The following is a 27,271-nucleotide window of genomic DNA, read 5'->3' as shown; positions in this document are numbered from 1 at the left end:
TATGGAAGTCAATGGTCACTATCTGCTGTGTGTTTAGCATCATTTCTCAAAATATCTTCTTTTGTGTTCATCAGAAAAAAAAATGCATACAGGTTTAGAACAACATGAGGATGAGTAAATCATGACAGATTTTTCATTTTAAAGTGAAGCACCCCTTTAAAACAAGCAAAAATACCATCCAATGGGGTGAGAAAAATGTTTTGAAATAAGTTAACTTTTTTCTTAAACACTTAATTCAAAAAAATATTTCTCACCCCATTGGCAGATTATAATTATTCTTTTTTGCTTGTTTTAAGCACAAATTCACTTAATTTGTATAATTTTTTTGTTCTTAAAACTAGATTTCTTTCTTAGGTCATTTTGCTTATAAAGAAAATACATCTTGATTTAAGAATTTTTTTGTACTAAAAACAAGACAAAAATACTACGTTTTAAGTGAGGGTTCTTTAAAATTTTTTATAGCAAAACAATAAACAAAATGTTTCTTATTTTTCTGTGATGCCTCTACTATTTGATGTGCTTGCCATGTACATCACACAATTCCTGTTTCTGGTAAATCAGTTTGTGGTCTTTTCTGAATCTGCTTAATCTTTCTCGAAAAAACTCATAACTTGCGGTTCTTTTCCATACGTTACTCTTAATAGCATCTCTCTCTCTGTGGCAGATGCTGCTCATACATTCACCTGTAACATCTGACCTTGGTTCAGTTTTGTTGTCCCTGACCTCAAACGGTGAGTTAGGCTTTCCGGAGACTGGAAATTCCTAATGGACGTGTCTGGACTCAGCTCACATGCTAATTCAGAAGAGCTTCCGCTATGTCCCATAATGAATCCACTAGCTTATTTACGGTCACTGACACCACCGCAGCTATTTGAGGTCCATGTTGTACATGGTGAAGGGGGTTTTTCACCGTGATATTTCCCTCGGGTGACAATATGCTCAACACTTCTGTGACGTGATGTATTGATGGCTGTATCCCTCAAACACCATGACCACTTGAGATCAGTTTTTCAACAACTAGCAAGTGTAGGAGCGAAGACCTGCTTCGGACCTTCAGGACAAGGTGCCTCCTGCCCTTGTCCGGCACGGGTTCCAAAATGAGAAGCCCCATGGTGCTCTCGTCATGGTAACTCAAGCCTCCATCCTTGGCAGGATTAGGAGGCTGTGCAGTTGGCTGTCAGGTTAAAATGTGATGGATGATCACTGATGGTTGAGGGAATACAATGGAGCTTCTGTGGCTGCAGGGGAGCTGTGTGTTGAAGTCACTCACCCCAGACCTTCCTTAGGCCTACTGTCAGCAGAAACAGGGGAACAGGTCCATGCAACCCAACACACACGCAACCAAGAAAACACTCTCTAAAGAGGAAAGTACTTTATCAGCGTTTTGGAAAACAGGTCAGGTTGCCAAATAAATAACACAGTTAGCTTGATCGAAAGATGTATATTGTCTGAATAAGGATTTTGTACCATGCCAGTTTGTCTAAAAAAAAACTATTTATTTGTGGATTTAAACCCAAAATGCTGGGTTGTTTCAACCCAGGTTAGGTCACATGAACTTTTACTAAACCAGTTATGGATTTGTTTATATTTGACCAAACCATGGGTGTACACTCTAAAAAATGCTGGGTTATTTTCAGCCCAGCATTCACTGCAAAAAATTATTTTCAAGGAAACAAAATTCTTAGTATTTTTGTCTTGTTTCAGTAAAAAATATCTTAAAATTCTTAAATTAAGATACTTTTTCTTGATGAGCAAAATGACCCAAGAAAATAAGTTTTTAGACAAAAAAATATCAAATTTAGTGATTTTGTGCATAAAACAAGCAAAGAAATCTGCCAATGGGGTGAACACATTTTTCATGACATTTTCTTGAATTTAATGTTTAAGAAAAATATTCAAAATTTTCCCCATTGGCAGATTTTTTTGCTTGTTTGCCCCTAAGGTGACATTGGAGTAAAAAAATCTAAAGTTTAGTTTCATGTGTTCACGTGAAACTTTCATGTGCTCACGTAAAAAACTTCATGTGCAGAATTTTTTTAAGTTTAGTTTTGCATGCTCACGTGAAACTATCATGTGCTTGCGTGAAACTATCGCGCGCGCATGTGAAACTTTCACGTGCGCGCGCGATAGTGTCAGGTGAGCACGCGATAGTTCCACATGCTCGTGCAATAGCTTCACGTGAGCACGCAAAACTAAACTTAAAAAAAAAATTGCACATGAAGGTTTTGCCTGAGCACATGAAAGTTTCGCGTGAGCACATGAAACTAAACTTTATTTAATTTTGCTCCATGTCCCCTTAGGGGCTCCGTACTCATCAATATTTGTTTTATATTTTTACTGAAAGCAAGACCAAAATACTAAGAATTTTTTTCTTGAAAATCCATTTTTGCAGTGTTGTATCAAAAAGAGACGAGCCCAGCACCTCACTTTCTTACTTAGTATTTTTGTCTTGTTTTCAGTACAAATATCTAAAAATTCTTAAATTACACTGTAAAAAAATACGTAGAAATTGGAGCTGGGTTGCCGGTAATTTACCGTGGATTTAAATTTATGTTATTTACTGGCAGCATTTTGTTTAAAGTTAAATGAACATTTAACATTTACAAGTCTTTGTCTTTACAGAGTAAAACTAAAAAAACAGCATTAAGCAAAACATTCTGGGAAACAAAATCTGAAGCAAAAAACAGAAAAAGGTTGATGATGATTTTTGGTTCCCAGAATTCTTTGCATGAGGCTGTTATTGTATAGTTTTATTCTGTAAAGATAAAGACTTGTTAATATTTAAAATGTATTTAACTTTAAACAAACTCTTGCCAGTAAATAACATACATTTAAATCTACGGTATATTACCGGCAACCCAGCTGCAATAACATTGTAATTTCTATGGATTTTTTTACAGTGTAAGATGCATTTTCTTGATGAGCAAATAAGTAAATAAGTCTAATATAGTACAATTTAAGTAAATTTGTGCTTAAAACAAGCAAAAAAAATCTGCCAACGGTATAAGCAAATTTTTCTAGATTTTTTTTTTTAATAATTAAACTTTTTTTTCTTACCCCACTGGCAGGTTTATATCCATGTTTAAAGCACACATTCAGTTTAATTGTATGTTTTTTGTCTTAAAACTACACTTAATTTTGCTCATCAAGAAAATACATCTTAATTTTAACTTTAGATATTTCTACTTAAAAACAAGACAAGAATTTTAAGAAAGTCATTTTTTTTCAGTGCTTGGGTTGTAATTTAACCTATGCTGGGTTGTTATAACCCAAAATCTTGAGTTGTTTTAACTCATTGTTGGGTCAAATATTTTCTTGGTTAATTTAACACAGTGGCTAAGCTTGTCCCTTTTTGATCCAATGCTGGATTGCAAATAACTGAGCATTTTTTAGATTGTATTTTTAATACTCACACTAAAGGTTATGGGTGTGTTAAACTGCAATGTTATTTTGTCCTACAGACATAAATTATACACTAAAAATGCTGTTATTTCCAACCTAGTGTTGGGTCAAAAGGGGACAAACCCAGCCGTTGGGGTAAAATAACCCAGACAACATTTATATTTGACACAATAAGTTGAAACAACCCTGCATAGGTTAAATAACAACACATTCCTTTTTGACCCCAATGCTGTCTTAAATAAAAATAAGCCAGCATTTCTTAGAATGTACCTCAAATCGTCTGCTGTATTGAGAAAAGGAGGTGTACATTTGGACTCAACTACTAAAAATGAAGATGGTTCACGATGCCATGGAATAATCATTTCTGGCTGAATAGTTTCATAAAGAAACGTCATCATTTGAAGAACATTTCTGTTTCAAAAAGATTCTTCAGATTTTACAAATGTATAAAAAATGTTCTTTAAAGAACCTTTGACTGGATGGTTCTTTGAGGAACTAAAAAGTTTCCTCAAGCATCCCTGTGAAGAACCTTTTAAGCACCTTTATTTTTAAGAATGTACACCTCAGCAACACCCTGACAACAGCCCAGCCTCATAAATGCATCTCTTGCAGGACCAAGCACACATATTTCCAAGCACATACATTTTATTGGCATTGCATTTACAGTTCTGAAGATGAAGGCTAAGGTAACAATCATTATGGAATCGATCATTTGTATAAAATGACTTCACTCAGCCCTTTTCAATCTGAAGTGTCTACCAGCGTGTGTGCCAGTTCCACGGCTTTATCATGGGGATTGAGTGGATGCTCAACCCGAAAGATGATCTCAGTCTGTCCGAGTGGGTCTTAGGTGTAAGACAACACAGTGTTTCCCTGTCACTGGAACAGTACGCCACTTCTACTCACTGACAAGCAGCAGCACATTGCAGGACAGCTGGCAGAAAGGAGGGAGGGAGGGGTGTATTGGCTTCTTATGAAGAAATGCCCAGAACGTGGCTGCATTAGCCATGGAATGTTCACTCTTCATTCATATTTGGCTCTGAAGCCCTAGAAAGATATTATGGCCATTATTGCTTTCAGAAGAGGGAGTATAGTGACTGGAGCAGATGTTTGGATGTTTGCCGGAGAGCTGAGCTGGCCCAGCAACAGGTTCAAGATTTGTCAGGAGACTCTCTGTTTTCAAAGCACCTCTGTTATGGCTGCTAAGCACCTCATCATATAGGTGCCAGTTGAGACACTAGAAACTGGCAAGTGTCTGTTTGTCTGTCTGCAGCTTTCTGCCTATAATAAAAAAGATGTCTCATTAGTCTGACTGTAATGTTAATAAGTCTCTTAACTTTAACTGTGTATGTTTTTAACAATAAAGATATTAGTGTAAGAAACCTCATAGTAAAAAATAACAATTGAATCTAATTGTACATTAAATTCCACATGGACAGCTTTTGAACATTTATGCCTTATGCTTAACTGCTGTATGTCTAACGGTATTGTTTACTGTGCCACATATGTGTAACTGTACGACACACTCGGAAAAATTGTTGCTTGTGGGATAGCGTGATACATAATTAATGTTAACACTTTAAAATAAGGTTGCATTAGTAAATGCATTAGCTTACATGAACTAACAATGACCAATATAGTTTTTCACCGTTTATTAATCATCATCATCATTCTTTATTTGTGCTTGCACAATTTCATCAAAAAAATGCTAACTTTTTAAGTAAATTTCATACATACATTCAGTGCAAAGCTCAGGAGTAGGATGAAGAATAAATTCTTATACCCCAAACTTATTTTGAAAAATAACAAAAAATATACAGATGGCAATAATCAATTTCAAATTGTAAAATGTTTGAACAATTGTTTAAATCTCCTTCCAAGAAGTTCCAATGTTTAACTCCTGCAACAGATATACACATTTGTTTTAAAGTAGTTCTAACTAAAGGTTGTTAAAAATCATGTTTTCTCCTACAGCTTTCGCTTTTAACAAAAATATGTTAGTTAATGCCAATACAATTGTTCACATTAGTTTACTGTGCATTTACTAAACTATTTATAGTTAACATTTGCAACGTATTTCTGTAATTGTTAGGGATTTGCAGGGGAGAACCCAAATGCAGACGATGTCAGAGGTGAACTGAAAACACTTTATTAACTAACACAAAACAAAGGCCCACGTGGGGGCAAACAGTATAGACAGACACAAAACACTAGACTTGACTTGACTTGACTTGACTTGACTTGACAATAAAACTCTACTAGATACTAGACTGGAATACAAACGACTAGACCACACGAACAATACAAAATGAACCTGCACAGAAACAAGGACAAGAGAACATAATATAAGAGAAACTAAACAAGATAACGAGGAGGGAACAGGTGATGGGAATAAGTAATAATTAACAATAAGCAGGAGGACAAGGGGGCGGGGACAAATGACAAGACACCGGAGGCACATGCCAAACACAAAAACAAGGCATGAACCTCCACACAAGGCCAGGGACTGCCAGAACTCTGCCACCATGACAAAATACAAATATAACACAAGACCTCAAGGCAGAGTCCTGACAGTAATTGTCAAAATTCTTATATCTCAGACCAGTTATTGACAGATTATAAAGCCCCCCTAACCCAAACAATGCACTTTTAAATGTGTTTCTAGCAGAAAATGAGTTGCCAGTGTGTGTGCATAAACATACAAATCCATCTATTCTTCTTTGTGTAATATCCTTTAAACCTCAACAGTCTCACAAAACAGGCTGTTAGGGATTTCCTATCAATGTGATGTCACATTGATTACGCCCCAACCATAACCGCTCACAGACTCCGCCTTATGAGTGCGTAGTTCAACCTTCTGCCAGAGACACATGTTTTGATGTGTGTAGTCCAAAGCACACATGTAAGCGCTGTACCCCCTACTTTGCATACGGGGAGGGAAACAGAAACGTTCTTCGCATTTAAAGAGACGCACACAAAAACAAAGCATTTTTTATTGCAGCCACAAATGGCCATGTTCAACATCGTATAATGAAAGATCTGTGGTGAAGTTTGAGCTGAAACTTTACAAACACATTCTATCCAGAGACTATTTTATATTGCTGAAAAAAACTAGATTAGCGGCACTTTAAACCTTTTTGAACTTTTATCACATTCTAGTGTTACTAAATGCACATAAACCTTATACAACACAATAATAGGCATATTAGATGATACAGAGTTATCTCGTCAATTAAGAGAAAACATTTGCATAAAAAAACTTGTTTCTAAAGAATTTTTATGTTAATCTGCAATACCGCGATAAAGGGTTATGTTCTGTATGTGATGTTTGGTAGAGGATGAATTTCATTTTATGTTTTATTGTCCACTGTATAGTAATTTAAGAGTTGATTTGTATACTAGGATGCAACAGAAAAACCCGGATTTGTTTTGGATGCCTGAAGGTGAAACTATGTCTTGGTTATTTGAAAATGAAATTTTTATTATGGCAACATTTGTTGAGAAGGCATGGACATTAAGACAAAAAAATTGTATCCTGGGGTGAGGTGATTTAGTTGCGATTATGTCAGGATGTTGTGGTGTATTATATTGTTTGTTTTCATCTTTCCCAATGACTGAACAGTGTCATATAAGCCCATGTGGGCTGGGCACCTATGAGTGCATGACACTTAAATAAATAAAATCATCATCATCATCATCATTTCCACGTGCCCAATTTATGAACACAAATGTAACCAAAATGTTATTTACTAATTTTAAACTCTATGTTTTGATAATTGTTCTGAATCTGATCTCTAACGAAATTCCTTCACAAAAATGCAATTATTTTAGCTTTTTGCAAAAAAAAATGTATTTTTAAAGAAAAATACCCATATTTAAGAGTTTATATGCAGAGAACAAATATATATATATGATGAAAGTTTTTTTTCCCCGTTTTGTTTAATGTTTGTTTGAAAGCAGAGGGTTCTTTCATTTGATATATTTGTGTGTTTATATATTTTTAAAAGAAAAATTTCCTGGAAGGCATTTTGTGAAACTTTTGGGAAAATCACAAAAAAATGCTGGTGGGCAACTTTTCAAAAAATGGTTGGCGAGAAATGAACATTTTTACTCATTCCATTACCACATAAAAAAATGGAATAATTGTAAATTCATGTATTAGCCTAATACAAGATAATGTGTATAAAAAATCTTTGTCGTATTTTAATGTTAACATAAGAAAGTAAACATGTCTTATTATATGACGTTTGCACTATCCATGACACATTGTAGGCTACACATTTAATTGAAATCCTTTATTATTTCCATATTTGCAGGAATTTGACAAAAAAAAAACATTTAATTTAGATGTTTAATAAATGTAAACCATCTTTCTGACCACTATTGTGAGTGACCAATAGGTTTGAAATTAAACTTTAATGCTTATTCTCATCAATCTGTTGACTTTTCAGTCTCCCCAAAAAGTTCAAGATGTGCTTAGTGCCAGTGAAGGTCATGCTGAATACTGAATTTTGCCAAAATAATTTGTTAAACATTTTTTCTGCGTTTTCTGTTTATCTCTTAGTAAAAGAGCGAGAAAAAAATATTACTTTGCTAGAACAACAAAGCAGGTGGTGGTCTTCTGCACGGTACTGTATGGTCACACAGGAATGTTTATTATTGTCTCTGTGTGCTGTACATCATTTGAATAAAAATATGGTCTCTAAATCCTTGAATTTTTCAGCATGACCTCAGGTACAGTACATGGGTTTGTATTGCATCTGCATGTAGAGCCCTCTGTGAAGGCTTTTAAGTTAGCAAGAAACAGTAGTGGCAATGGCCTTACAATACTACAGTCTCTGGGCCCTTTTATCAGGTTATAATCCTCTACAACAAACAGAATGGAAAGCATGTGCATGTGCAGCTGTCGATGTCTTAGTGCAAGTGGTGTCATATTAAGTCACAGGAATGACCCCGATCCTCTGTGCAGCATGACCGCCTCACCCCTCAGAGGCACGCTACTCACTGTTAGTAAATGCCACTCTCTGAGAGACCACAAACATGTTGGCCACACCGTACGGCGGAAGAAAAGTTACGATGTAAAACAGATCGGGTGGATTTTACGAAGAGAGAGAAACAGAAGCCAGTTTATTGTATGTTATAAGACGTATCATGTTATCTAGATAAAGCTGTCAGAGGGGAAGTGGCATAAAAACATTGTGAAGGTTTTTGACTTCATTTACAAAGCTACATTCTTAGGAATCACAAAAATATTGATCCCTAATTCCTTCACGTTTCATATCATACGCCATTTTTCAAATACGTCTTCAATTAGCATCGTACAACAGTTTGAAATGCATAGCACACTATTAATCACCTTCCCAAACTGTGGCAATGTGACTGCGACCTCTCATGGGTCATTTAAATAGACTAGACAAGCTGTTAATGATACATCACTTTCTAAGAGTACCATCATAGCGACGGTCCACGTGGAAACACCTCTTAACAACATCACAGAACAGCTGACAAACCCATTATACCCCATAATATTCTGCATTATCCTTTAAGAGACTGGGAAAAATGCGCCTCTGTATGGTGTAAGCCTATTCTTGTAGGAAGTGATTCATTTGGGACCTCATTGATTCCCATAAATACTGCTGATCAGAATCAGAGTTTTCCTTTTTGGCATAACTGGGCGTGTGTTCTGCGAATGACTTGTTGAATTCCATTTGATTTTCACCCGCAGGCTTACATTGACTCAATACCATGAATATTCAAGAATGGATCTAGGAATAGCATCCTTTAAATACTTTGTTTCTCTCCAGTAGATGCCCCTAAAATTAGTCTGTGGAATTTAGATTCAAGATACCAAATTGTCATTCCAGCTTCCATAGGATATTTATCATTCCCAGCAGTTAACGCTGATCATACCATGGATGAATGCACTGAATCCAATCACTTTTCAATTCAAACATCTGTGATCGCTTAGATAACCACTTAAAAAAGTGGGGTTAGGTTGGGACTGCCTTCAAATGTTTTTGCCGGAAACTATGCCGGCAATGTTGCTAATTTTGTTCGTCAGCCATTGTCTGGATTCCAGTAGGGACGTTAAGGAAAGTTGAGCTCCCTCCCTGGCTTTACAGACAGAGTAAAAATACGGCCTACAAGCTTTTCTGCTCGTCTCTCACTGTTTATATCCGACCCTGGGCTCCAATGACCTTCTCCTGTGTCATCAGGAGCACAAATTTAGCGCTTCGGTTTCTGGAGAGACCAAATAGTTAGACAACACCGAAGACAGGGTGAGAATGTCCATCATGCAGATACTCTTACTAGGAGAGACATAAACAGAATGTAGTGTAAACATCTCTGTGACTTTTGCCCAACTGGAATGCAAATGGAGGAAAGTGACACGCATGGCTTTGACTTTAATGGTTTGATGAACAAAGACAGGTTCATGTCAAGCTTCCAAAACACACATTATTCAGTCTTCAGACTTAAGGTGTGTTTATGATTTAAGGTGGGTGTTATTTTGTCGTGTGTTATTGTGGGTCATACGAATGATAGGTAGGTATTTGTTGTGGTGATATGTGCGGCATTGGATGCGTCATTCATTGCTTGGATTCTAAACTTCTTTTTCCAGTGTGATAAAATTACCCACAAAGCGGTGAGCCTTTTTTTTCTGTGCTGATGCAACACATGGTCAAACGCAACCTTACAGTGACCCTCTATTACACTGTACCTTTTAGTACATTTGTGTATTAACCACATATTTAGCATACTTACCACTATTGTAATTGGTGGGTATAATATTGATAAATAAATTGTGATTGTCTCTCCACTAAGAGTATCTCTGTGATACGCATCCGAAACGGTGATACATATTGGCACTTCTTTTTTTGTATTATATTAAAACAATTAAATACATAAAGGCAATTAGTTATAGTCATGTATTTTGTCACTAATCTGAGGTGGTCTGAAGAAAGAGTTTGTGACCATAGTTGGAGAATAGCAGGCAGGTGGCCAGGCAAGGCCTGTCGTGAGGAAGAGTAGAGCTGACAGCTGGCCCTGTCAAACAATGACTTATTCTTCACTATCCATTGCCCAGCACTGTAAACCTTCTCTCAGCTGCACACACACACACACACGCATGCACACAAGCACATACGCACAAACACACACACACGCACGCACGCACGCACACACACACACACACATTCTGGTTTCCATGTTTTGTGGGGACATAGAGGTAATGCATTTTATACTGTACAAACTGTATATTCTATTCCCCTTACCTACCACATTCCCTAACCCCAACCATCACAGAAACCCTTCTGCTACTTCACATTTTCAATAAAAATCTTCCTTTTTGATTTATAAGCTTGTTTCCTCATGGGGACATCAAAATGTCCCCACAAGGTCACAAAAACACTGGTATTCCTATCTTTATGGGGACAATTGGTCCCCACAATGTGATAATTACCAGGTACACACATACACACACACGCACACACACACACATACGCACGCACACACATGCAGACAGAGAGAGAAAATGTCTCTTTGTTTGTGTTTTTTTTTTCTATATGAAATATTTTTTTTCTGCTTTTTCAAATGGTTATATTTTTCATTATTTTAAAAACTTGGTACCCATTGTCATGAACCTCAAGGTGTTATAAATTATAACAAATCATATTTTCTGTAAAAAGTTTTTTAAATAGCTTAAAATTAATCATGTTTCAATCAGTTACCGTCAAACACTGTTACAAAGGTAAAGTAACAGTGTTTTTCTCTTTCTAGCAGACATCCTGTTTTTGCAAAACAGCAAGTGCATACCGAGACTAGCAGAAGTGCACGAAAGCCATGGTTATCTTAAGAAATGCTTAGGTGTACAATAAAGAAAGTACTTAATGTTCTGCATAGAGAGTTGGGATCTACCTAAAAACACTGAGACAACCTAGAGGTGCTTTGAAGTTTGGAACAGAAGTTCATTGAGATCTTTGCTCCCAAGATTTTGTAAAATTGTCGACTTTTATCATTTTAAAAACAAACATTAAAAGACAAGTCTGTTGTCATTCAGAATTTTTCCACAACTACCTTGACTTTCTTATAGACCATTTCAAAAGATGTAAACAACATTGGTCCAGATGTTTCAGTTTTTTAACACTAGATTAACATTGGGATAAAATACAACCAACAGAACTGAATCAAAAAGTTAAACAAACTTCTTAAAGATAATGATATATGTGAACACAGACTGAAACAGGAAGTGTTTCTGGACCAGTGTTGTTTACATCTTTTGAAATGGTCTTATAGAAGCCTAGTTAGAGTGATGTTACCATGGTAACTAGATGCGGATGTGGAGATATGATATATAATGTGTAAAAAGATGAAGGTACAGGGGAATGAGGTAATGGGAAGTTTGTTCATTAAATCTAAAAGTGATTGTCTACTGCATTATCCACAGATTTTGATGTGTCACTGATGCCTTTCAGCACAAATAATTTAAGTTAAATAACAAGACAATTACGTTGTTATTAATTACATTGTTATTCATAACGTGGACACGATGTCATAATAATCACCCCTAGCATTCCCACTTTAAGAGCTCTACGGAGTGTCTTTAGGACATTGGCGGTGATGACTAACTGAGATTTGCCCGTATGCAGCGCACATCCAGAACAGAAGGTGGCGCTGATTAACATCTGGTCGGCGAGAGCAGCACCAAAAAAACAATAGACGAGAAATCTCTGTTATGGATGTGAAAATAACGGGAGTAGACGTTTCAGTCACATTTTAGTAATAAAAAATGTCTAAACTGCAGTTTTTGAACGTTTTTCTTACAGACAGATTAACTTTAGCTGCCCAGGAGATATTTAAGGCTGTGGAAGATATCTTCTCGGAGTACAATGAGGAGATCTGTCGCTCGAGAAAGGAGATCGAGCTGCTGAGGAGGAGACTGCAGCAGGCTGGACTTCCGCTGGACTCTGGTTAGTCCATTAAACCGTTTAATCTCAATCTCACACTCAGTTTGTCATGACATGGATTACATGGAGCACCTGGATGTTAATATTACGATTCAGAGTCATCGCTGCTTTTACTTTAGTCCTTTAAAACGACCACTGTGGTGGCTGCATGGTCTCCCACCGATTGTTTACTGGGCATTTACTAGTTTCAAAGCACTTGAAGCTAAAACAACAAGATCGTTTATCTTATTATCTCCCAAATGCATAACTTTAGGTATACTTTCTTAAGAAATTGTGAGTGGTGCTTGCCGTGGCAAAACCCAGGCCACAAAATACTACAATGATGCTAACAGGTTTAGCACGATTTACCATGATGCTAACATGGGTCTAGCATGAATAACATGTTGCTTGAATGTTTCAGTTAGTACTTTTGACATGTTTTAACACTTAGCTAATCACTATTAGCATGTAGCATGTTAGAAGTCTTGTTTGCTAACATGAGTCAAAATGTCTCTACGATGTTCTGATGCAGAGATATAGATCTTATTATACGCTAGGGAGTACTTTGGCAGCTGCCAATATTGACACTATATAGGCTTCTTGCCGGTACGAATATAAACCAACCCTAGTAATGCCTAAGACGTTTTAATATATGTTTGGGTTGCTAGTGTGCTAAACAGTGTTTGCCAGTCGTGAAGGTGATTTGTGATAGGCTGTTTGCTGCCCAAATGAGCCAACCCTCATGTCTGACACTTCTATCAAATATCCTTTTGAATAAAACCTATTACAATAGTCGTATATTGTATATTGACATATATAGCAATTGTAAGTCGCTTTGGATAAAAGCGTCAGCTAAATGAATAAGTAAGTAAGTAAATATATGCAGATAATTCTTAAGTGATTTTCTTTGCGTTACAGAAACACAGTCCTGCTCCAATGGGACCCGAGGTACTCCGGCATTATCAGAAGAGCAACTGAGATGTGAAGAAGATAGGAAGGATACAGAGGTGCAAATAAAACTTGAGCTGTACACAGAGGAGGAGGATAATGGAGTCCAGACATCTGTGTGTAATGGATCCCCAAGTTTATTGCCATGTATGGACACAGATGACGATCAGATGGCCTGCAAAGACATCGAAGCTCAAATGATAGATAACAGTGAGAATGATTTTCCCTTCGTTTACCAAGATGTTCAGATTAAGAATGAACCTGAGCTTCATGCTGAATCAGGAAGCACCTTCACAAGACACAGCTCAGATGATCCAGGGGTGAGTAACATATTTCAGCAGTAACACAACAAAATCTGCCACACACTGACTCTACTGCACATAAGACACATGCGTTTAATGTAAGCCCTTGTATGCAAAGGTAAAACACATTAATTAAGACCCCCATAGTCATGAATGTACAACTGATTTATCTCATTGTTTTACAGCTGCCCTTCAGAGACCAAGAGATGTTGACGCAGCATAGGATGGAATTGGCCGAAATAAACGAGAGGTAGTTTTTAAATCATTAACATCATGTATTAAGCATTTAAAGAGTCATCATAGATTAGAAACTCTGGTGAAGTAATGTCAGGTTACCATCATCCTATATTTATTTACCTGGCTAAATTCACACATACCAGTACCTTGGGGCTTTAAAAATTAAAACTTAAAAAAAAAAAAAAACTAAATGAAGGCATTCAAAACAAATCTCACTTATGTTAAAATTTTAAATGATTCACAAAGCGTACTTTAAATACTTTTTTTTTAACTTTTAAACATGTTATTAGGAAAATGAAAACAAAGACATCAAAACTACACTTGATTGTCAAAAAACAACAAACTTGTGACAGCTGAATCATTTTTGACAAACCAAACATGTCAGTCTCTAAGTAAATGTTATTTAGGCCGTGTCCACCAAAGCGTTTAAACGCGTCTAAAACGCCAGACTCTCTTTTAAAAATGCAGACTGTGGGTGCTTGGCAGCATTTTTTCAGCTGAGCGCTTTGGTTGTTATGATCCTTCAGTTGTTATGATCCTTCAGTTTTGTTTATCAATCGTTTTACAATGCACAAGTTTTGCGCCTCTACTGTGATAGGACAACTGAGTGAATAGTGACATCGACAAGCGCAGCGTTTTGCCACGGTTTTCACATTTTTCAATTCTTGGTCATGGGTAAAAATATACTGAATGCTTAATGCTTGAATTCAGCCATTTCAGGAACAGAAAGAAGATATAAAAGTTAGCTTTTGTTGCAAATCTTAAAGTTCCTATAAAATCAATATTGAAAATTGTTTCTAAACACATTACAAATGTTAAAAATGTATTACTGAAACACGCCACAAAGACTGAGTTCATGATTTTAGGCGGGCCTAAAACGGTGGCTCCATGATGCATTTGAGCAATCGTGCATGACCCCGCCCCTAACAAAATTGCAAGCATCCATTCATGATGTAACGTTATTTGAAAGTTGAGAGAGACGACAGCTTTCCCCTGAGTGGGCGTGGTTTCAGCAGAGACATTTGACACGGCCCCAGCGTTAGATTTTGATAACTTTTTTTATTTGGCTTTTTATCATTTAAATTTGGCTGGCTGTGTTTCACATTTTTCTGTAATATCTGACTTTTACAGGGAGTTTTTAAACAAAATATTTCCTCTAAAAATGTGGAAATGTAAAATTTGTGCACTTGCAGTTGCATACCGAGCCCCTAAGGTGACATTGGAGTAAAATCTAAAGTTTAGTTTTATGTGCTCACGTGAAACCTTCATGTGCATAATTTTTTTAAAGTTTAGTATCACATGCGTACGCGAAACTAAACTTTATTTAATTTTTGCTCCATGTCCCCTTAGGGGCTCCGTAGTTGCATGAACCAAAACTACTACTAAACATTGATTTAGTAAAAAACTGCAACGTTTTTTCTTTGCGTTTTTGAAAAAAATTCACATACACATGACATTACTGTCAAAAAGATTTGCGTTTACACGGATCCGTGAAGACAACTAATGAGACAACTAGCTGAAGATTATCCTTGGGCTGGTTCTTCACGTTTGGTGGCTTGAAAAACCAAGTTCATGCATAAAAGGTGGTAATATGCTTTTCAAAATTATATTATTTAAAAAAATGAACACTTCACAAGTTACTGTTATCTTTGAATCATTAAATGGATAGTTTACCCAAAAATAAAAATTTTGTCATCATTTAATCACTGTCATTTGTATAAAATTATTTGTTCAAATGAATTTTTAAAGGACCTATTTTGAGTAATGTTTGTAACCATTGTTACAATGTTTTTGCCCCATTTTTTTTCCCACTATGAAAGTTAATGGGGCCTTTGATCGGTTTGGTTACAAACTTTCCTCAAATTATCTTCCTTTGTGTTCATCAGAACAAATAAATTAATACAAACATGAGAGTGAGTAAATGATGACAGAATTTTGTGAACTATCCCTTTAAATAAATTTTTATTTGATCAATTTTGAATAATTATGTGTACTCAAAATTAATTTTACAAATTAATTTTATTTCTTTTTTTTCCACAGTCTTCTGACTTCTCCAATCCAACTGAAAATTATTACTGGACCGCAAAGCTCACAGAGGGTGATCCTGCAGTATGGCATGCCCACTTCTGTTCCCGATCTGTCAAAAGAAATTAAAAAACAGTGTAATCTACAAGGAAATTTCAGATTACAATACATGGATCCTGAATTTGACAATGAATTTTTCAATCTCGAGTCCATGTCTGAGATTCAAGACAGAAGTACATTGAAAGTGGTATGTCTGACAAAATCAAGTGACTGTGACAATTCACCCATACCATATGTGGCCACATCTCAAAGTGGAAGTGCCTGCTCTTTACCAGCTTTGTCACTTTCATCCTGCGATGCACTTTTGTCACCTCCATCTACTTCAGCAAACTTTGACTGTTTTGCAAGTGTGTTTCATCAGCCATCTTCCAGTATAAAGTCCTCTGCATGGCCACCGGTTTTCACAGTGCCCCGTTTCGCATATGATGCCGAACTTAAATTAGAACAAGGTAATGCAATCTTCAACAGACAGGGCATCTATCTCAGTCCTGACCCAAAGCTGAAGATCTCAATTCTGGACGGTCTCGCAGAAGAAATAGTCAAATACAAAGTCTACCCTTCAGATGCCGAATACACTCAGGTGGCTGAAGCACTCATTAAAAAGCATCCTTGCTTAAAAGAGAGAGGTTCTGTAAATGGATACAGCGGATGGAAAACCAGTTTAAAATATAAACTCGGCAACTACAGAGCAAAACTAAGACACATCGGCTGTGCAGAAGTTATCGTTAACTCCCTCAAGCACAAACCAGATGGGATTTCCAGTCCTGCATACCAGGTGAAAAAACCTCGCAAAGCTGAGGTGAACTACTGCCCTTCTCTTCCACAAGGGGAAACACCCGAATCTCTTGAAGCAGTCAGAGTAACGCTTCTCTCTGAAATACAAAAGAAGAACAATGAGGTAAATGTAAGGATGCTGATGGACAAGAGCTTTTCAATTCGGAGGCACGAGGTGGTCAAGGATTCACCTCTTATAGCAAACTTCAAGGACAGATGGCCTGCTCTTTTCAGAATGGAAGAGGTAGGTGAACGTTTTAGTAATTGAGTAATTTCTGTTAAACTATATGGGTTTTATGGTAAATATTATTATTTATGCATTACAGATTTGTGCAGAATTTGAGAGGATAACAACAGTCCCACTGGTTTCTACTTTCTTTGCTAAAATGGATAAATACTCTGCAAAACTTATGAAGTTGTTCGCAAAGCGAGGAGGAGTTTATGGACAACGGATTAAAAACCTACTGATTACCACAACACTGGTATGAACAACCGCACCTTGTATTAGAGCTAAATGTCTGATTTAGTGCCACGGCATGGAATTAGATGTTTTCTAAAACGTTCAAGCTAGATTTTTTTTAAAATCATTTTTAAATTGTATTTTTTCTGAGGTCCACTTATTTTAGATGTGAATACTTTAGATGTGAGAGTATGTGTGGTGAAAATGTAATTTATTAATATGATTATTATTTTGCATATTTAGACTGACAACATTGATGTGAGGAGAGAGTGTGTGCTCCGATCTCTCAGTTTGTACCTGAACGAAGAGCCTAGCGGTTTCATTAGGGAGTATATGGTAAGAACTTCAAATGTTCCTTTTACATTTTGATGTTATTAAGAATATGAAATGCTTTTTGCCTTCTCACATGTCATTACAAACCTGTATGGTATTTAAAAAAAAAATGGTCCCCATTGAATTCCATTGTACTTAATGGGCACACCCAGGTGAAAAAGTAGTACACTTCCATACTTGAACTTGAAGTGCTTTATTTTCTCACACTAATTTTGTACTTAATATACTAAACATTTGTAAGATTGTCTAAGTGTACTTCACTGTGCTATTTTAAGACACCATAAATATGAACTAAAATGTGCTAAAAATGTATTTAAAAAATGTATTTAGGTACCACTTGTAGTAAACTTGAACCTATCTTTGTATGAAAGTTGAGTAAATAAACTAAATAAATTTTTTAATACAGTGATAGTATGTTAAAAGTGTATTTTAGTTCATATTCATTGTGTGTCAAAATAGCACAGTGAAGTACACTTAGACAATCTTAAGAACATCTTAAAAAGTACTAAAGATGAATTTTTAGTATATTAAGTACAAAGTTAGTGTGCAAAAATAAAGCACTTTAAGTACACTATGGAAGTGTACTACTTTTCACCTGGGCAAAACCACTGAGGCATTTGTGTGCCACAGAAGTTATTTATTGTACAAATTTGTAATAACATGAGAATGAATAAGAGTTGACAGAATTTTTATTGTTGCCTAAAGTATGCCTTTAATACTCAGTTTTGTAATTTTCGTCTGTAGGATACAGATGTAGTCAGTACTGAGGAGGCGATCCAAAACACTCTGCTTGGAGTGTTTGTTATCAAAGTGAAAGGTTCAAACATCGAAGACCGCCCAGCAAATGTTGGAGTGGTATTGGAGGGTCTGAGAGTTCTTGAGGGGCTCAACAGTGTAACACATGCCACAGTCATGTTGATGGGACTAATTTATGCTCTCAATTTGAGCTACCCTCTTGAACTTCGGTACACTTTTGAAATAATGCAGAAGTTATTTCTTGAGCTAGATGGCCACCGGCTGTCTAGTAAAGTGCAAATGCTGAAGACCAAACTGTTTTCAGATGTGTTCGAGTAAGGACAGTTGTGTTTCCTTGCATTTATATGCCATGTTTTAGAAAATGGCAGTAGTTTAAGATGTACAAACATTATGCAATTTCTTGTGATGTAGTGATCTCAGTTTTGTAATGTTGTTACAGTCTTGATCATTTGTTCTTATCCTGAGTTGTTAAAAACTGTGCAGGGTACCTACTGTAAATGGTGCTAAATGCATAATTTGTATATAAACGTTATTGTTTTGTATGTGGTTACAGTTTTGTTCAATTGTAATCATCCAAGGTTGTTGAACAAACTTTGCAAGCTTATTGCAGGCTTGCCTAAAGAGTGCTGAATGCATCTAATTTGGCAGTAAATTTGACTGTTTTGTAATGCGGTTATACAGTAATGTTTAATTATATAAAAAAATTATTCAAATCTTAGGAAGATTAATGTAAGCAGGTGCTGAGTGCTAGATTTTGTTACTAAATGTTACATTTAGGTTCAGTTGTATCTGTAATTTACAATAAACGGTGCTTTTAAATAAACTGGTGTATGAAAATTGTTTATATAAAATACTGTATGTTATATATAAAAAATAATAGACCACCTGTTTTGAATGTAAACATCATTTCTAAATGTATTGTGATCATTTTAGTCCAGTGTCTCAAAAGCAAACCTCAGGAGTGAAAAATCACCCAACAGCTAATGCAAAAGACTTGGGGCATAACAAGACCCATGAAATATGTAATTAAATAATCAGGGTTATTCCATAACCTTTATATTTCTATAGATATTTTCCTAAAATAGTAAAAATATTTAGTATTAGTAAAAACATTAACATTTTGTTATTGAGATACATTTAACTGCATCTTTTTTTTGTTATTTGGACCATGTTTTCCTTATTTCAGTATTCATTAAATACATTCAAGTAAAAACTTGTAGTTGACAGAATAAAACTTTTTACTTAAAATTTGATGTAATTATTCAGCTGGTTGCCAGTAACTTACTGTAGAAGATAAAGACTGAAAATGTTTCACATTAAACATTTACAAGTCTTTGTCTTTACAGAGTAAAACTAAAAAACAGCATCAAGCAAAACATTCTGGGAAACAAAATCTGAAGCAAAAAACAGAAAAAGGTTGATGAGGATTTCTGGTTCCCAGAATGCTTTGCATGAGGCTGTTATTGTATTGTTTTATTCTGTAAAGATAAAGACTTGTTAATATTTAAAATGTATTTAACTTTGAACAAACTCTTGCCAGTAAATAACATAAATGTAAATCTACGGTAAATTACCGGCAACCCAGCTGCAATAACATTGTAATTTCTACGGAATTTTTTTACAGTGTAAATAACACAAATTTTAATTTACAGTAAGTTACTGGCAATCAGCTGCATAAATTACAGCTATTTTTACAGGGAAGAGCATTGTGTTAGCAATGCAAAAAGTCATAGGTTTGAACCATAGACTGTAAAACATAACACAGGGAACAAAGATATTGATAAAAAAAATATGGAGGCCTACCATGCAATGCACTCTTAAACCGCTTAAAAGCGTCTACCAAATGCATAAATTCACTAATGTACAGTACAGTAAATGGTGGCCTAAATTTTTGAATAAATCAACTAAATGGTTCTTAAAATGGTTAATTTTCATTTCAGAATGTCTTTGAGAATCCAGCTCCATAACTCCATAACGTCTGTCTATCAGTCGCCTGTCTGTCAAGATGATGTGTCAAAAGCTTACCAGAAGAAACTGGACAATGCAAGAAGAAGTAAGGCCTGGAGGGATCATATAAGAAAAGACCCTGTAAAGTATGCTGAGTATAAAGCTTTGGAAGCTGAAAGAGCAAGAGAGTATAGAAGGAGGAAGTCTGCTGCTGCTCATGGTATTAATTGGGGGATTAAAAATGAGCGACAGAGAAGATTTAGATTCAAAACCTGCAAGAAGTTACAACAGTGTCAAGATGATAAAGATCCTATTCCACCTAATAAAAGTTTTTATAATAAAAGAGGAAGAAACGTGAGTATGATAGGATAAAGAAAACAGATGAAAGGGAGAAAATGGTAAAATAAAAACAAATGGTGAAAGATGATTTTGTGCATCTCAAAAAAGGACAAAAAGAAACAAGACAGAAATGCCAACCGACAACAAACGTTTGTCAGATCAGAGCTAAAGAAGGTCACAGTGAAACCTAAATCCCTAAAGCACATTGTAAAAAAAGCGTTGGTAAGCTGAATAAACCCTTTTTTGAGGAAATATTGTATTATTTAATGAATTGACAGCTGTGTGCTAATCTTCAACATGTTTTACACCAAATAATCACACCAGTAATTTTGTTGGGAACTGTATTTACGTTTTTACTTTTGATTTAAAATGCTTTAAATAAGAAGGCAGAGCAGGGAATGTTGCGACGGGTAGGACTCCTATAAGGCTTTATCTAATCATAATGTGTAATATTATGTTATATTATAATATATATGCTCTAAAGAAATCTAAGTGTAATGTTTTTTTCATTGGCTTTTAGGTTTTGTCCAATTAAAATAAGATTTGTAATGACACATATGACTGTGATGCTGATATAATGCATTGAATGGATCAGTGGAAAATACATTAATATTGTGTTATATTGTATATGTTCTTTACCTAATTGTTTTCTTTGTATATCTGTATAATTATGTTTGAATTATAATAACAACTTTAATAATGATAATAAGTGGGTCATTTTTGTGTCCAGGGACATTATTTACTTAAAAAATTACTTTGCACATAAAATGTGTCACTTTGTTCTATAAAACCTATATAGTGTAAATACTTTTTAGCATTTTTTTATAAAAAATATGAATTTATGTTTTGGTTTCTTGCAAATGGCAGGTGGTGCAACAAATTAATATTTTTAGACTACTAACTGTGTTTAAAGCATTAGAAATTCAAATTAAAATAGTTTGCCATTGTTTTACGTTCAAAACCTTTCCTATAAATCACATTTCACAAATATCAGTAGCTGTTGGATGTTGGGATAATTGAAAATCTTCTCTTCAACTATTGGGATGTTCTGTTCTGTGTTAAAGTTGTTTTAAGCCAATGTTGACATTTGAAATCCCCTAAATAAAAAACACGCCCCTACACCCCGCCTTTAAAGTAGATACAGTTGAGACCATTGATGGACTATTGATTCAATGGGGATTTTGAAATAATATTATAATATAATAATATTAAACATCAAAATGTGTCCGCCGTGTGTGCCTATAATGGTTAACATCCTCTCACTCCTTTTTTAATAAATCGCATAATTCAAAACCTTTGTGGAGAAATGCACGGATTGAGATTCTCCCCGTACATATATGTATGTATGTATATATACAATACATATACAATATAAGCAACATGATGTGTATGTGATTTTATGATGAAATTTTCATATAAAATTAATCTTTAGTTTACACTAGATCTGTGTTATAGATCATTGATTTAAATGTGCTTTTGTGGTATGATTAAAAAGTAAACTCATGACAACATTGTTTGTGGAAGTTAAGACTTCCCATTAGTGACATTTTACAACAAGTGGCAGTAAGTATTTATTTGAATTCTTAAAAGAAACCGGAATGGACAAGAGAGTGAAGTGTAAGGAAAAGTTAGAACAAAAGGTGGCAGTAATGCAACTTTGGGTAAACCCAATGAAAAAGAACTTCCGGGGAGCGCACGCGCACCTCCAGAACAGAAGGTGGCGCTGTTTATCATCAAGGTCAACGAGACAAACCCCGACAAACAGTCGAAAAATCACTGTTATGGATATAAAGGTAACAGTGTCCCCATCAGTCACATTTTAGTAATAAAACAATGTCTAAACTGCAGGATTTGAGCGTTTTTCTGACAGACAGATTAACTTTAGCTGCCCAGGAGATATTTAAGGCTGTGGAAGATATCTTCTCGGAGTACAATGAGGAAATCTGTCGCTCCAGAAATGAGATTGAGTTGCTGAGGAGGAGACTGCAGCAGGCTGGACTTCAGATCGACTCTGGTTAGTCCATTAAACCATTTAATCAGACACTGGGTAATTAAAACGCTAAGCTAAAACAACAAGATCATGGGTTTGATATATTTAAAACTGAAAAACTTGTACTGTAAATTTCACTTTAAATAAATAATCTCCCGTATTGTTTAGATAAATGCTCATAATTCTGAAGCGATTTTCTTTGCAATTTAGAAACACAGTTCTGCTCCAATGAGGCTCAAGATATGAATGCATGTACAGAGGAGCAATGGAGATGTGAACAAAATGAGAAAGATACAAAGGTGCATGTGAAACTGGAGGTGTACACACAGCAGGAAGAAAATGACGTCCAGATGTCAGTGTGTAATGAACTGAGAACTTTATTATCGCCATGTATGAGCACAGACCATGATCAGATGGCCAGCAAAAATATTGAAAGTCCAATGATGGACAACAGTGAGAATGATTTTCCCTTCAATAACCAATACGCTCAGATTACGAATGAACCTGGGCTTTATACTGAAGAGGGTAGTACCAATAGGACGCAGCACTTCACAAGACACAGCTCAGATGATCCAGGGGGGAGTGGTGCATCCACTTTTGCACATACAACACAAGAGTTTAATGTAAGTCTTTGTATGCAGAGTAAGGCTTTATCATTGTAGTCCTTCACTTTCTCACTGCTTTTACAATAGACAATTTATTAAGTGTATTTTTGCCTGATGCCTGAGTGAGTTTATCTCATTGTTTTCCAGCTTCCCTTCAGAAACCAACAGATGTTGAAGCAGCAAAGAATGGAATTGGCCCAAAAAAGGAAGAGGTATTTTTATGAGGTTTCATGTAACTTTTTTTAATCTTTAAATCTTAATGATCAGGGAACTGAGTGAAATACTGCACTGTACTAGATGTTAAAGGAAAACACCACCGTTTTTCAATATTTTACAATGTTCTTACCTCAACATAGACAAATTAATACATACCTTTCTTTTTTCAATGCATGCACTTAATCTTTGTACAGCTCATATTATACATTCAGCAAATAATCTTTCTTCAGATCTGCTTAATCTTGGCCTCAGGCCATTCAGAAATACCAGTTTGTTGACAGAATCCATTAAGAGTCTGATTAAAAAAAATGTCAGATGCACTTTGAGGGTTTTGCATCTGAGCTCTTCATGTATTACATGTAGATAATATATATTTTTATAATTTCTTACTTCCTTAAATTAATCTCTTATTTATTTTCTTTTATATTCTATTCTATCGAAAACTTCCAGTCAGTCATCTGTCTGTCATAATGAAGTCTCAAAATCGGACAAACTGAAAACCATCAAAGCAAGATCTTACCGTGTCTGGAGGGATCGCTTGAAAAATGATCCTGTAAAATATGCTGACTTCAAAGCTTCTGAAGCTGCAAGATTAAGAGAGTACAGAAGAAGAATGTCTGCTACTTCTCTAGAAATGTTTAGGAAACAGAACTGTGAGAACCAGAGAAGATTTAGAGCCAGAAAGAAGTTACAACAGTGTAAAGCTGATAAAGAGCCTAAGCCTCCTAATTAAGTCTTAACAACGAAAAAGTAACAAGAGTATAATAGGATAAAGAAAAGAGAGACTACTTTGTAAAAGAAAAAAAGGACCGACACGTCACAAACAAATATTGTCTCTCTACTCAATTTACTCAACTGGATCTACAGGCTTTAGAACTAAATCTGCAAAATGGATGGCTGTGATACAGATGAGGAAAAATCCAGCTGATGCACAACAGTTTGCAGACATTTTAATGGACTTTATCCATCACTGTACTCCTCAAGCAAATTTGAAAACTATCCATCTCAAGACAAACCATGACTAAATCTCTGGAGAAGGATGATACTGCATTCTTGGAGAGCACGCAGCTGATTGTCATTCGTTTGATGGTTGCCAAACAGTACAGAGTGCAACATATTGTAGCAAGGTGCTTTTACCTTTGTATAGCATATCTCACCAAATTCAAAATCAAGCTCTCATCCAATGAATGGTTACTAACAAAAGGCAGGTCTGATGCCACATACATGGATGTTGTAACAAGTTTCTGCTTTCTATCAATATTTAAAGGGGACAGAGAATGAAAAACCATTTTTACCTTGTCTTTGTTGAATAATGGTAGTCTACCCACATTCACAAACATACAAAAAGTGCTAAACATCTCAGTCTCATAGTAATTCCTCTTTTAGAAATGTCAGCCAGAAAACAGCCCAATCTGAAAAACTGATGCTTATGACATCACAGGCATCTCACTGCCCCTCCACTTTAAAATAATTGGCTACATTATTTTAGTGGCAGCAAAGTCAGCCAATCAGTAATTAGATTGCAAGTTAAGCCAGTAGGGGGAGCCAAATAGGTGCAAAACCACATGTTTAAAATCCCCCACCCTAATAGAACTATCTGAGAGATGTTTTTAGGAAGCTTCTAAGGCATTACAGACCCAAACAAAATTTTTTTTGTCTAAATGTCACATCACAGAACAAGGATAAGTACTCCTTTCAATCATTCTGTGTCACCTTTAAAAGTAGCACGAGAGCTTTCGTACATGAGGACTGAAACAACAATTAAGATTCTTCATGTAGATCTGTCAATAAAAAGTCGATGAATTTTGAAAGCTGGAAGAGAAACTGGGCCCTTTAGTCCTACTAGTACTTTTGATCTAACTTTATTTTATTTTGATAGAAGATTCTCAGAGATTTTGTCATCTTGTACAGTCCATCCACCCAAGTTGTTTTTGGTCAAATTTCAACACCAACTGATAGCAGACTTTGGAAGTTTCTGAAGCGGTGCAGAAACAACAGTTTTCTTCTTGGCCCAATACTCTTGATGTTGAACTAGTGGATGCAGTTCACACATTTTATTGACCTGATAAACTTGACTGGACCCTATACATTCTCATATAATAAAGAGAAGTTGAGAAAAGAGAAGAATTAGAAAAACAAGGATATAAAAAAATGCATATTAGTTTATATCAAACATAATTAATTATACGAAGAACTAAATTTCCATAAGTGACATTTCACAACTGACACTCTCAGTAGTTACTTGTGTTGAGTTTTACTATGAAGAGTTTTGTTAATTTCATAGTTTTTCTATTTCAGATTTTAATTCTACCTTGTAGTGCATCTGATGTGTATTAGTTGTCAGATAATTCAGGCTATGGTTCAATTGTACAATAGCTTGTACTCCTTTTTTGATCAATTTTATATGATAATGTGCTTAGAATTGTACTATAACACTAACAGTTATATTTCTACCCTTTTCCCATTCATGTGTAATTTCAGTACAATGAATTGTAATTTACATTTGAGTTAAAGTTGTGTTTAATTCAGCCTTTGGTTTCATTTTGACTGATTGTATCAATGTGAGACAGCAGGCTTTTGCCAAAATTTATAATTAAACCGGGTTCGTACCCGAAGGGGAGGGAGGAAAAAAAACAGGGAAAAAATTATGGCACTTCTCGCAGGTGTAAAAGTTAGGTGGTATTTATTTACAATGCTGGAGGTTAAGACAGTCACAGACAAAAACACCACAACTACACGATCGCCTGCCAGGTTTTATAGCCCTAGCTCCTCCCACAGCTAAACCACTGTTGCAAACATTTGTAGTCTGGAGAAGCAAAGCATATAAACATTAAAGACAAATACACACATCCCAAGAAATAATATAAAATATAATTCAACCATAAATATATACAAAAATAACTAAATAAACATATAATAATTATAAACATTTCCGTGATACCCCTTTAAACCATAAAATGGACTCGTCGGGTTTCAGCTGCTTTGCGCATGCGTTTGATAACACCGGCACTATTTAGCCAGGCCACAAGATGGCGCTCGAGTTTGGCCGGCCGATGGAGAGACATAGCCGAAAGACCGACTGGACAGACGCCAACAAACACAAGACAAAGTAAGTTTAAACAACACATGAAACCCAACGAGACAAGCAAAATCAAAAAATAAACCAAGGGTGTATGTGGTTCGAATCAATTGAAGCAATTGCTTTGAAAATTGATTCAGTTTTTCGAAGCGTTCGAAACATCACACACGCTGGCGACACCAGCTGGCCAAAATAGTGTAAAAGCAGATCCGTCCAAACAGGTTTCACATTTTTTACAAAATTAAAAGCAAGATTTTTATTGAAATATGTAAAAAAAAATAACTTGAGTAAGACATAATTAAAAGTGTATTATGTGTTTTTAGTTTTATTAAGGGCAAACAGATCATTAAAACGTAAATCAAACTTTCCATTTCCATAGGCTTTGCCCTGTTGGCAAAACTAACAAACTATACCATAAACAAACAAAATATAACAGAATTTTCCTTACAGAAATGGTTTTATTACAAATATATATATATATATATATATATATATATATATATATATATATATATATATATATATATATATATATATATATATATATATATAATATATACCATATATATATATAATATATACCATATATATATACCATATATATACCATGGTTACGACAAATTAACCTTGGTTTTATATTGATCACTGTAGGTGGTTATCAAAACTAAAAAACACACATGGTTACTCCTACAGGAAAAACAAACTGTTATTTATCGGAGTGTTTAGGGCAGTGTTTCCCAAACTGGAATGGGGTTTGTGAGTGGATGAAAAATAATCAATTATAATTCAATTATAAACTGTAAATACATATTAAAAAAGTGTGTGTGTGCGTGTGTTTAATCTGAATGTCATTTGA

General features: G+C 35.3%; 2 protein-coding genes across 2 annotated transcripts; both read left to right on the top strand.

Annotated features, from left to right (window-relative positions):
• The first annotated feature begins 12,089 nt into the window (after positions 1-12,089).
• On the top strand, positions 12,090-19,056 carry LOC135718966 (uncharacterized). Its single transcript, XM_065241395.1, has 7 exons — positions 12,090-12,368; positions 13,263-13,612; positions 13,780-13,844; positions 15,872-16,934; positions 17,017-17,172; positions 17,394-17,486; positions 18,228-19,056. The coding sequence occupies exons 1-7, from the start codon at positions 12,188-12,190 to the stop codon at positions 18,555-18,557; spliced, it is 2,238 nt and encodes a 745-aa protein (XP_065097467.1). The 5' UTR covers positions 12,090-12,187; the 3' UTR covers positions 18,558-19,056.
• Positions 19,057-22,253: 3,197 nt separating this feature from the next.
• LOC135718964 (uncharacterized) lies at positions 22,254-25,973 on the top strand. Its single transcript, XM_065241394.2, has 4 exons — positions 22,254-22,539; positions 22,726-23,138; positions 23,268-23,332; positions 23,787-25,973. The coding sequence occupies exons 1-4, from the start codon at positions 22,359-22,361 to the stop codon at positions 24,067-24,069; spliced, it is 942 nt and encodes a 313-aa protein (XP_065097466.1). The 5' UTR covers positions 22,254-22,358; the 3' UTR covers positions 24,070-25,973.
• Positions 25,974-27,271: the final 1,298 nt, after the last annotated feature.

Source organism: Paramisgurnus dabryanus, chromosome 14, assembly GCF_030506205.2.
Source record: "Paramisgurnus dabryanus chromosome 14, PD_genome_1.1, whole genome shotgun sequence".
Taxonomy (NCBI): Eukaryota; Metazoa; Chordata; class Actinopteri; order Cypriniformes; family Cobitidae; genus Paramisgurnus; species Paramisgurnus dabryanus.
This window is presented reverse-complemented; position numbering and strand designations above follow the sequence as displayed.